The sequence below is a fragment of the Hakea prostrata genome, chromosome 7 (assembly GCF_041222555.1).
Source record: "Hakea prostrata isolate BN-2017 chromosome 7, UWA_Hpros_2, whole genome shotgun sequence".
Classification (NCBI taxonomy): domain Eukaryota; kingdom Viridiplantae; phylum Streptophyta; class Magnoliopsida; order Proteales; family Proteaceae; genus Hakea; species Hakea prostrata.
The window spans coordinates 33,397,622-33,410,811 of record NC_142606.1 but is presented as its reverse complement, the minus strand read 5'-3'; the positions used below and the strand labels follow the sequence as shown (position 1 = coordinate 33,410,811).

Below are 13,190 nucleotides of genomic sequence, written 5' to 3'. Positions count from 1 at the left end.
ACGTTATCTATAGAATAGAAAACCCTAATGTTTAGATATTTCTCTTAGTTCCTTTGATTTAGTTGTTATTCTTTTAGACTTACATTCTGTGTTCCGCTGTATTTTGTGGAGTGAGTTTCCGCCTCACTCTACTTCTTTTGATGTGATTACATCTGGTATCATTTTTCGTACTCTGATTATATTGATTATTCATTTCTTGACTTTAATCTTTTGTTTATAATACTTAAACCTTGATTATTTCCTGTTTATGATTATGTTATTGTATATGTGGGAGGATGATTTTCTCGATACTTGATCTTCGGGGCTGTGGATCACACTCTTGGGTATGCCAGTTAGGGTACCGGCTGGGAGGATGTGACATTTCCACTGGTTCAGCTCTTTGTAATGTCTCTTCATCTCAATCATCTCTGACTTTGATAGACATTGTCGAGTTTGTTTTTGCCCTTTTTCGCATATAATTGTTGTAGCTTTACCAGCTTCACTTCTAGTTGGCATTACATTCTCCGATCCCTTCTATGGTTGGGAACTTCATTTTCATATGTAATGTGGAGACCACTGCTTCGAGAGCACAAAGAGCTGGTCGACCAAGAATGACATTGTATGCTGACATGTCTTGAACAACCATAAAATTTGATTGTACAACCCTATCTCTTGGATGTTCTCTGATTCGGAGATCGAATCTGATAGTTCCTTCTACTTGGGTAGATGATCCTGTGAATCCATAAAGTTGAGTTCCACATGGAACAAGCATGTCTTCACTCAACTTTAACTTCCTGAACGCCTGCGATGACAATACATCTCCTGAAGATCCAGTGTCCACCAAGACTCTATGAACCTCAGTCCCTACCAGCGTAACCTTTATTACTAGTGCGTCATCATGAGGAATCTTGATACTTTGCATGTCCTCAGAGGAAAAGGTGATAGACTTTGTTGATATCTTTCTATTGGTTTCAGTATTTCCAATGTATCAAGCCTTTCTTTTTGCTTGACGACTCGATTCTTCCGTTGGGCCATCGAACACGGTGTATACCGGGCTTCTTTTTCTTTGGTTATCTTCATCCTCTAGTCGGCATTTGATCGGGCTTCTTCTTCCCTCATGATTGTCCGACCTATCTCTTTTCCAACTTGGCTTAGTTTGTGGTTGTGCTCCTTGCTTGGTTTGGACGTATTTCTTCAAATGTCCTTGGGAGATTAATTTCTCAATCTCCATCTTCAAGTTTCTGCAATCATCAGTCCAATGACCATGATCTTTGTGAAACTCATAGTACTTACTCTTGTCACAACTCTTTGGTTGGGCATAAATTTTGCTTGGCCATTTGAGTAGTCCTTTACCCTTTATTTGCATCAAGATCTCTACATCTTGGCATTAAGAGGTGGATAATTACCTAAAGGTGGATACTACCCTCACGTTGTTTGGTTGGTTCTGCTAGACCAGGTTTGGCCTTGATCCTAGCAACCTGGTCAGGCTAGAATCTTTCTTTACTGTTTTCCCTTCTATTTTCGGCTCCTTCTTCCAAGACTCCAGGGTTTCTGATATCTCTGCTTGCTTGTGGCATCGCTCGAGCGGATCTGCATATGTTTTTGGCATTCTAACAGGAGTCATTCGAGTAAGCCCTTGTGATTAAGTCCCTAGTACAAGGCATGGAATGCAATCTTCTCATCCAAATTTTCAATTTGAATGGTCAGATTGTTGAACCTTTGAAGAAAGCTTCATATGGACTCTATTTGGCCTTGTTGAATAGAAAACAAAGTGTCTTCTCTCTTCTTGGTGCTTACTCCGCTCTGAAAGCGTGATAGAAAAACCCGACCAAGAGGATTGAAATTTTCAATAGAACCATTCGGGAGTCCTAAGAACCATTCTAAAGCAGCTCCGATTAGAGAGGTAGGGAAAATCTGACACATAGCCATTTCACTGTGTTTATATGAGGACATGACAAACTTATAATGCATGATATGATGCCTAGGGCATCGTGACCCATCAAACATAGTAAAGGTAGGGCACTTGAAGTTTTTTGGCATCTCTACTTTTGAGATGGTTCGGACAAAAGGGATCTTCCTTTAAAAGAGCATACAGTGCATCCCTACCAAGATCTTTCAATTTCTTCAGTGTCTCATCCAATTCTTCAAGAAGTTTATTCATGTAGTCCTCATGCTTGCTTGGACCATTGTTGTTGTTTTTGTACTCTGGATCTTTGATTGGATGAGTGCTACTTCCACGATCTTCATCATCATTGCCTAGAGGGATTGCCTCCTTTGATGCTTTAGACTTTTCTCCTATCTTTTCTTTTGCTATTCCCCCCTCCCCATCCTCTTTGAGATGGTTGGGGATTTTGATTAGGAATCAATGGTCAGTCCTCTCTAGCTCTGTCAGGGTTGATTAAATTTCCCTAGTCGTCTACGCCGGGAGTGACTAGATGACGAATGCTCATCCTAACCAAATTGTTTAAAGATGAGATTTGCTTTTGAAGTTCTTCGAACTGATTCATTGTAACGAATTGATCAGGTTGTTCCGGTTGATCCTACTGTTGAGGAATCTCAATGGTTTTGGGGGGAAGGTTCCCATTATTGACTTCGTCTTCATTCTTATTAGTATCTCCGACCATTGATCTAGTTCGCACCATGACTTTTTGATGCGTTTCCCACAAATGGCACCAATTGTTGATACAGAATTCTGGTCATCCTTCCATGTCAAGTTCCTGCGAAACACGTGCTCGACCTTGGGGGGTCGAGGTACGTCTCCGACGAGCAAGTCAGTACCAAGGAGATATGAACTCAATTACTCAATAAGAAATTCAAGTAACTGATCATGTAGAATATGAATACTTACCTTCTTATGCATGCTTGAGGTGTTTATATAGTTTAAGATAATAGAGTTAGACTCGAAATATAACTCTAGGAAGAGTTATTTACTTGGCTCATCCTTCTAGATAGTTGTCGTATAGCAGAAGTTTACTTTGATCGGGCCTCCTTGATAGGATGGCCGGACCAACTCTTGATGCCATGATCGGACAAGGTTCATTGGTCGGACCGGTAAATTGAATGACCATTTTGGTCATTAACATAATGTTAGGTCCCTTTAGTGCAATATCTTACGTGTGGGTTTCAACCAAACCAACATTGTTAGCCACCGTTAAGTGTTTTCAAATTTCAAACTGGGAGGGACCAAAATACCTCTCAGGTTATCTAATACATATGATATGGCTAAAATGTCCCCAATACCTATTGTTATCAAACACATAGGTGAGTGAAGGAGGAATCTGTTCACCCATCTTCTTCCTTCATCCTACTAGAACCATTGCCATAACCATAGTGAGAAACCACCTAAAATAAAAAAGACTGCTCAAGATTAGAATCAGCTTAGGTCAATCCAATTCCTATTCTGATTGGATCTTGTAGGCGATTTCCACGAGCTCTGGATCGAATCTCAGCTCGAAATAGCTTGAAAGCCGAACTGATATGATGCATATCGAACCCTAATTTTCTGATCAATCTTGATTGGGATGGGTTTTTTTTCGCTTTTTGGGTAAAGTTCTGGTTAAGACCTTGAGTGGAAGTTAAACATTGAAGTTGTAATAGATTGGTGGGAGAGAGAAAGAGACAAGGACTCTATGGGGAAGAGAAGAGAGGAGTGGTAACGCCTTCACATGCAATACAATGAGGCACTATGTATGCTCTAAATAGAACCAGCCACACATCCTTAATTATAAAGAAAATAAGATGTGTAATTGGGGTATATTTGCCACTAAACATTAATTAATATATGATTTTAAAAATATTTAATATTTGATATTTTATTATCTAAACATTAAACATTAATTGCTTTTCTTTTTTTGTGAAACTTTAAAATATTCTTTTCCAAAATACTCCTATAATGCAACTTGTATTTCTAATTTACCTACATCAAATTGATTCAAGAGTTATAAAATATTAAAAAATAATAAAAATAATAATAAAAAAGGTATGATAAGCCGCACATGTGATTCGCTTGAGAATAATAAGAGATGAGATACCATGTTGACTATTTAAGGGCTGAGGAAAAAAAGGAAAGAAATCCTATTTATGGAAGCTACAATTACTAATTAGGAACTGAGTGAAAAAAAAGGAAAGAAATCTTATATATGGAAGCTATAATTACTAAATTTCTAAATCTCCTGTTTAAATAAATTTGAAATTCCAATTAGTTCGCTATTTCCTTTCTATTGCCCCCAAAAGGAGGTCACTTTACAATAGGGGAGTGGTCTAATATCGTCATTTCACAACATAATTAAATAGCATAAGGCCCAACGGAACAGGGAAAGTGAAATTAGAAAGTTCAACTTGAAGTTCAGTTTAAATCTAATAACGGTGACAAGCCGAGTACATCTCGGAGAATCCGAGTTCAACTAAAAGTCTACAACTAAATTCCAGTTTAAATATAACTGAGTTCCTTCTTACCCTTTCGAAGCTCTGTTTTTCTCTCGCAGCAGCTCTGTTTTTCTCATGTTAGATTAGATTAGATTAGAAAGTTCATCTATGGCACCAACGAAGTCCAAGTCAATGGAAATAAAAAAGAAGAGAAAGGCTATATGTTTGAAAAGTAAGGAGGAGCAGAGCTCTTGGTCTGATTTTCCGGCAGATATTTTAGAGAACATCATATCAAAGCTCTATTTGAATGATATTGCCCGTTTTAATGCAGTTTGCAAGCACTGGAATTCGGTACAGTTCCCCTCAAATCAACTACTTACGGGATACTCTCGCTCGCAGAATTTTCATCAGGAAATTCCATGGTTAATGGCTACAAATTGGTATAACCGTATGACTTCACCATCTATGCTTGTTGAACCATCTTCTCATTCTTCCAAACACAAGAAAACCCACATTGTTAAAATTGAAGGCATCGAAGAACCAGATAATGTTCCTCGGCTCTGTAGTTCCAAGTTCGGTTGGGTCTTGGTTTCTCACCCTAATTCTGTTCCTGACTCTAGTTCGGGTTGCTTTAGCACTTCATTCTTTCTTTACTCTCCCTTTATCAACCGGAGGTTTGACTTGCCTGATTTGGGCTCCCTCCTTTTCGATGTTGCAACCTTTTCAGCACCACCCACTTCTCCTGATTGCGTGTTCTTTGTTTTGCATTATAGTGGTAAAGTTGATATCAGTATATGTCACCTTGGAGAGATGGTTTGGTCTTCATACAGTTTCTCTAGTGGTTTTTTACCGATTAAAGATGTTGTCTACTTGAAGGGGAAGTTTTATTGCTCCACTGTAAGAGGTGGATTGGCTACCTTTGATGTTGCTCAAAAATCATGGAATGTTTTCACAGAAGCTACGGCAATATTGGACATTCCATGGTCACCTTATCATAGTTTTATGGTGGGAGATGAGAATGATGGGGAGCTCTACCTTGGTCTTTTGGCTTTTTGGGGTTGGCGTGCTTGGATTTACAAGCTAGACAAATATGAGATGAAGTGGGTCAGGGTCGAAGACTTGGCATGTAAGTCATTCTTTATTAGCTCTTGTAGCACATCTTTTATGATTTCGAAGAACCAGAGAACAAAAAAAATGATGAATAGGATTTATTATTGTCTACCCGACGAACCACCAATGTTCTACTCTTTCAGAGCACGGAGAAATTACCGAACTTCTAGTCAATATGGTGATCTCCCTGTCAACATGAGCCATTTTTGGATCGAACCCCCATATCAGTAAAGAAGACTCAAAAATTGAGAGATCACTGAAATCCATCTGTAAAGCCGAGTTTGTATGATAAGGACTCCAGAAGGAAACACATGTCATTCTTTGTAGTTCTTTTTATGGTACATTAACTCTTTTTCATTCTTTGGAAGCTTTGTATGGAGTTTTTTCAATAAGTCTATTGTTTGGGGTTGAATTGTTGAAAACAAAGATTTGCTTATTAGATAGTAACTCCCTACTGCCAATCTATGGCATGGGACTCAAATCCATCTTGAAATCATAAATCATACTAAACTCTTGTATTTTAAATGTGTCTAAAAAATTAGGTATGAGTTTTGCTGTAATTATTTTTCATTTGTCAGACAAGTTTCTCTTTTGAGTTGGAAAACGTCCATGGATGCTCATGTTTGATCAAGTCGGATGTTTATTTTCCTAGAACTATTTGAAGTTATCTGATATATTCACCTGGTGATCGATCATGAGTTAGAAATTATCTCTATAGGAAGAGCTTTTTGCATTGGGTATGTTTTTTGTCTCCTTATAAAGGCATCATGTTTACTAGTGTTTTTGAGATTTCTAGTTTTATGGTTTTCTCCTCAGCCTGGGGCTCAGAATATTTAAGGTCCTATCAGTTCTTTCACCTAGCCTGATTGTTGAGAATAAGTTGCCTTCATGGACTGTCAGGTGTATCCTGGTAATCAAACCATGATTTTGCATAATCTAGATATCAACACTAGGAATTTCAGTGGACATTATACCAATTGGATGGCTCTGCTAGTCAACTTCATGCGGCAAAGTAGAAGCTCTTGCTGCTAGTTCTTTCTGTTTATTCTTGATTTTGCATGGATAATGTGATGCTCATGGGGACATGGTAACTAACCTGTGTATTCAACAAGCCAAACCTTAAAAAAAAGAGCCACACCATGCTTTGTTAAACTATGCAAAGGTGGAAGCTAGATCATGCTTATTCAAATTTTTGTAGATAGCTCTTTTGATAGGCCCCTTATTACTTGAGAAATCAGGAAGACTCAAAACAAGGGCAGGGGGCCACCAAGCATGGGAGTTGGTTTTGCAGCAGTCACTGAACATGTGTGAAGAGTGGAGGAGAGAATGAGAAGTTTGTAGTGAGTTAAGTCAGCTATTAGGTCAAGTGTTATGGGTGGTTGTGTTATGGAGTCAGTTGTTAGTTAGCTATGAGAATTGTTGGTTTTTTTGGGAAGGGTGAGAGAGAAGGAAGGCATCGAAGAATTTATATTGGGTTTGGGCAAGGAGACTTACAGGGAGTTCTTGCCTCCCATTTTCAGCATTATGTTTGCTTTGAAGTTCTGAACTTGGTATTACTCTGTTTTTCTGAATCTATTCTTAATTGGAGTCCTAATTTGTGTGAACAAGAGGCTGGTGACTGTGTGAAAGGTGGTAGATAATATTTCTATAATCCACTACCTAACATTTTTCCTTCTTTTCTTCCTTTTTTAAGTTACTTACCAGATCTAAGAGTCTTCAGTTTTTCTTCGAACGATTTGGTTTTCATCAAAGTAAGGTAGATCCAAGTTGATTTTTCCGTGTGTTAATAGAATCATTATTTGGAAATCATTATTTGGAGGAAGACAGACAATTGCGGCTTGTCAAGTGAATTGACGATCTTGAATGCAAAAGAAAACTCAAATGGAGAGATTTCCTTCCCATGGAACTGAAACTGTGTTTATTGGTTGTTGACTTTTTGAAATCAAGCAATGATAACATAAACCAGTTTTTATTTTCTTTTTTGTGACATGTTGCTCTCCTGAGTTTGTTTTGACCTAGTTACATTGTCAAACACCCAACAGCACTATCTGATTCTCCCTGCCTTCCTCCCTGTTTATGAAGAAAACAGAAGACTGGAAGTTCTCTTTTCCTCAATCACACATGTATTTTGTGTTTCTTTTTACTCACTCATGGAAATATGTTGCGTTTTTCTTGATCAAAGGTTATTCTGAACTTCACAAAAATTCCTATATTAGCCATCATCATGATTCATGAATGAGATCATATAAAGATTTAGTAAGATATACTGTAATAGGTGCATGTCAACCCACCCAAGCATGAAACTTTCGCTTCAAAGCTTATATAATATTACAGAAGTAAATCCTGATAGAAATACGTAAACATGATATATGGATATCTGATAATCATGCCATAGTCTAATTACAGAGATAGATTTTGGTATACTTAGGTTCATGATCAAAGAACAGTGATTGCACAAATGAAGCACCAAAGATCTACTCTTTCAAAGCCAGGAAAACCTACCAATCCTCTAGTTGTTGTGGTGACCTCCCTGTCACCAAGAACTATTTTTGGATTGAACCTCTATATTAGTAAAAAGGATGTATTTCACTTTCTGTTTTGGGTATCAATGACGTATAATTTTTTTATTTGGGCTCTCACCGATGCCTCCTTTGTTTTCTTGAAGATCTTATACCAACTGATCTAAACTTCCTAATGATTCCTAGACTAGTCTTATCACAATTGAGAATATAGACATCTGTTATAAATTTTGATTTGTTAAGTAGATATTGTGATAATCCATGTATTGATAATTGAAGAAAGGAAAGTGAAAATCAACTAGAAATTTCAAGAAAGAGACATGGTTGAAGGGGGAACACTATACCATTTAGTTTTGTGGACTAAAATTTAAGGGACAAATAATGCTTGACTGCATGACTCTTGAATGTTTTTGCTGTTGATTATCATATTGGCAACTACACTTTCGCAAGCGATGTGTGACCAACACAATTTGTTGCATCAAAGCCGATCTAACATCTAACCATGATTAGTTATCCAAGATATGCATTTTGCAACCCCTTGGATTCCATGTCTGGAAATTTTAGACAAATGGATGTGTTAGCAATATATCAAGGTACGGGGTCTAAGAATAAGGACTCTCTCTATCTATCTCTCTCTCTGTTAACTATTCTAATTTCTTGCCAAGATTATATGTATATATATAGAATACTTGTTAAGGTAAGATCATCAATTAATTAATATCTGATATTCAAGTTGCTGCTGTTCTGTTATGCAGGACGCAGAAACTCTTATAGTTCTGAAGCTAAGCTATTGTCCACGAACTATCCAAACTTGGCAGCAAATATGCAATTAAAGGAATTGCATGTTGACATCTGTTCAAATTTGTTTACAGTTGACAAACCCATTGGTCATCTTAAGAGTTCAGTCACATTCAACATGAGTGGATGCTACAATCTAAGGTATGTCCCAAAACTGCAAGGGACTTGGTAGGTTGAAATTTGGAAAAATTTAGAGAAGTTGTGTATCAATAGATGCATTTCTATTGGAAATTACTTTGTTTTCCAAACTTGAAGAAGCTGAGGAGGCTATCAGCTAAAGACTGCATGAAGTTATCTGAGATTCAGGGACTTGATAGGTTGGAAAATCTGGTGTACTTGTATATCAATGGATGCATTCTGTTGAAACATGACCTTGTCTGTCAAACTTGAAGAAGCTGAGGAGGCTATCATCTAAATTTCTAAATAATGCAAAAAGTTATCTAAAAAATTTTAAATACTTGAGTTTGCTGAGAGACTGACAGATGGTGAGGATTCAACTCTTAAGCATTGCAGTTGCAGTTACCCTTCTCTCTCTGTGTGTGTTCCTTTTCAATCCTGTCTCTATCCTTACTGTGTTTTAGATGAATTCCCCAACCACCCCCCCTCCCAATGGATAGTTATGTGGTTGAAGGATGAATATTACTTCCTTACTTTGGGAACCAGGTCAATGTCTTCTTCCCCTATTGGCAAGTCAGTGATCCCAGCTGTTCTTCACCTTAACTTGTTCTCCCGTCATCATTTGTTATATCTCCTATGTAGAATAATATACGTTAAGAATGTGTCGCTAGTAAAACCAAGGCAACCAATACACAGAATTCAAATTTATAGCATTGCACAAAGCTTTGCTTGAATTTTTTTCTCAGCTAAGAACAAAATTTAGACTTAATGTTGCCAAGCTACTTACATTGCTTCATCTCTAACTTGGACTTGGGACAGGTGAAGTTCTAGCCAGGGACACTGGTTGATGTTTCAAGGCCACCATGGTAATTTGTCCATATAATATTCGAGCGAGATCATTGAAATTGGTTAGATTTCTAGAGAACAGAATTGGAGTGCAGCAGATTCCCAATACAAAATTAGATCCATTGATCATCCTATGAATAAAACTCAGAATAGTCCATGATATACCTAATCTGGCCATATTCAACTCAAGCCGAATTAAAATCTGTGAATCAGTAGTAGATATTGCGTGAACTGTCTTGAATCCCCCTTCACCACGTGAAAATTGGCTTCTGTGTAGATATCTACAAAAATTGATCATATACAACACTAGGTTGTACGGCTTTGTAACTGATGCGTCCAAAATCTGCTCAGCCCTTAGATCTCCTGAGAGTGACCTGCAAAATAAAGCGTCAAATGTGGCCCGACCGCTGGGGTGGGGAGTCCACCTCCGAAGGCTAAGTCAGTTGATGAACTTAATCACAAACAGCTCTGCTAGAGCACAGAGCTAAGGAATGAATAACAAGAATACGATTCAGATAGTAAGCATCTGAGTGTTTTCGTCCGTCCTCACCTTGTGAATAGGTGATGTCTTATATAGAGTGTACCTTCCAATATCCTTCGTTGGATGTATTTGAGCCTTCTTCGGATAGTCGTTGGATCTTAACTGATAGATCCGTTGAGTGATAGACTTCTACTAGTTTGGACTAGTAGATGATTCCTAGGATAACCCGACTGTTATCTGATGGTTATCCATATGATAGCAATGAGTGACAGCCGCTGAATTCTGCTAGCCGTCATTAAGTTGATTAACCTACTCCAAAAGTGTCGGATTAGGGCATGCTTGTGGCCGAGTTAGTTTTCTTCCTCAGCAAGCTACCTCCTGAACCCGGCTCACTCGGAAGCGAGTCGATTCCCTTCGTCTCGACCGGAGTCGAGGGTCGAACCAAGAATGAACCAAGTTCGATCATATTTTCTCCATATCACGAGCCCCCATAGACCAAGCGTTTGGTCGATCCCGAGGTCTTGGTTTTTAACTGGGTTCTTCGTCGAGCAATAGTCTTGCATAACCCATTAAATGTCATTTCACATTTAATGCGATTGTGTCACTTTTTCCTCAAGCATTGTGAGGGTGACGCCACGCGTCCTTTTGCAGTCGAAACTATCGTGGCTCACGCAATCAAAACGACGGTTTCTGAACGCTTGTTTTGGATTCGTGAGTTCAAACTTTAGAATCGTCTTCAAATCTCGATCGTTGATGCCGAATTCATCTCGATCGTACACGTCCTCGAACACTCGAGCGGGTGCTTAAAAGCTGTTCGTTGTCTTCGTAGGTTTCATTCTCTTTGTCTGGAATTTTGAAACCTCGTCGTCTTCTTTGCACCTTCACGATTCTTTCGTCTCGAGCATTCTGCCTCAGTGACTCAGTAAGTTTACTGACTCCTTTGCAAAGTTTACTTTCATCTCCAGGTTTCTTTTTCTCTAGAAACCACAATCAGACCTTTTAGTAATGGAAGATAGTAGGGTTTCTTCTGAGACTTCCCTGTGCCTAGCGCCGGTAAAGGCAATAGTGGTGATGATGCCTTTGTTTCTGTCCCCTCTGAGCAGTTGGATAGTGACAAGAAAACCCTAACTGCCCTCTGGCGTGACTTCGAAGAAGTTAGCCAATAGAGAAGAGTAGAAGAAAAAGCTGAGACTTCTTCTGCCCTTCTTGAGTCTGGACCATCCATGACTCCTAAGGTAACTGCTGAATCCTCTGGGTAGTCAAGACAACCTACCAAATCCGCCGGTGGACCTGATTCTGTTTCTTCCTCCTATAACGAGGAAAACCTTCCTTGCCCTCCAGGGTTTTGACTTTCCTTCTTCGTACCATCTTAGGGCTCCCAATTCTGATGAGAGAGTCGATTTGACCCTTCCGGGCGAATTTTCCCTGTATATTGATACACTGGAAAGCAGGGTTCGCTTTCTCTTCTTCAATCCTTTGTTTGCTACCATTCTGAATCATTGGGACATTTGTCCCGGAATGTTTCTTCCCAATAGTTGGCGTCTCCTTGTCGGCTTCTTGGGTTTATGCTTTGAACTTGGCATCACACCTTCTCTTCCTCTTTTTGTACATTTTCATGTTCTTTCTATTTCCCATCCTCCCGGTTGGGTTGTGCTTTCTAAGTGCAATAAAGTGGAGCTTGACTGGACGGGTAGCATTCTTGCCAAAGGAACTTGCCCTTCCAATCATAGAGGATGGCGCAAGCGGTATTTTTTCTACTGAGCCTCAATCAGATCTTAACTTCCCGACCATCTAGAAGCAGTACACTTCATACTCTGAGGGTAACCGGGTCCTTCCCTTATCCAAAGAAGACAAAACGGCCATCGGGAAGATCAAGTCAATTCCATGGTATCAAGAGATACATGGATATGCGATGGAATACAACTCCATCCTTCAGTACTGGGGGTTGGCTCAAGGTGAGCTTTCTATCTGCCACGTTTCACTTTCGTGAAAATACTGCGAATTCTTTCAACTCTGACTTTTGTCTTTCTTTGCAGTGCCTCCTAGGATGAATCTAGAAAGTCTTCGGGTGAAGGTTGCCAGGGCTATTGTAACTGTTGAACAACGGTCTCCTCGAGCCTTGACTGCAGAATAGGTAGCTTTTGCACTATCTTCAGACCCTTCCTACAAGGGTATCTGTCACATCCACCCAGCCGATACCCTACCTGGCATACCCGAGTGTGTGATCCACAGCCCCGAAGATCAAGTATCGAGGTAATCAACCTCCCACATGGACAATAACATAATCATGAACATAAATAATCAATGTGCAAAAGGTAAACAAAAGATCCAAATAAGGAAAGAATAAATCATATGTAATCAGAGTACGAAAGACAATCAAAATGTCTAAATCAATAATTAAAGTGAGGCGGAATCCCACTCTACAACCAGCGGAAAGTAGATCGCAAATCAAAAGAAAGGTTACATCTGTTTCTAAGATAATAAAGAAATAAAGATATAACAAACTAAACTAAAGTCTATTCTATCTTATAAAGAACGTCTTCATAAACATAGACTTCATCAATGACGCTCAGACGTTCCCACTCCATAGTAAGGCTAATCCTAGTAACAAGCAAAACCACTTGAGGGATCTTCAATGTAATCTTCATGGTTGCCAACACCTTGCGTGAAGTACGCCTCTTCAGTTTGTTTTTCCTCATATTGACTTTCATAGTCATCAGTACCTGTAGAGTAATCTAACAAAACACTGCACAAAAGAAATGAGTTTCAAAGAAACTCAGTAAGGCAGTTAATCCATAACAACATAAATGGCAGGATTTCAAAGCAGAGTAAAATGCTATATGATATGAAACACATGATGCAATATGATTCTAACTCTATGTATGCTAGTCTCTATTGGCAGACATGCTTTAAGTCATAACACCGTACTTCTTTAGGAAGGTCTCAACTAACAACGCCTTTTAGTAGTGGGTCCG

General features: G+C 38.9%; 1 protein-coding gene across 1 annotated transcript; it reads left to right on the top strand.

Annotated features, from left to right (window-relative positions):
• The first annotated feature begins 4,512 nt into the window (after positions 1 to 4,512).
• Positions 4,513 to 12,349, top strand: LOC149010922 (F-box protein At3g56470-like). Its single transcript, XM_089162505.1, has 2 exons — positions 4,513 to 5,470; positions 12,252 to 12,349. Exons 1-2 carry the CDS (start codon positions 4,513 to 4,515, stop codon positions 12,347 to 12,349), a joined length of 1,056 nt encoding a protein of 351 aa, XP_089018631.1.
• The last annotated feature ends 841 nt before the right edge of the window (positions 12,350 to 13,190 follow it).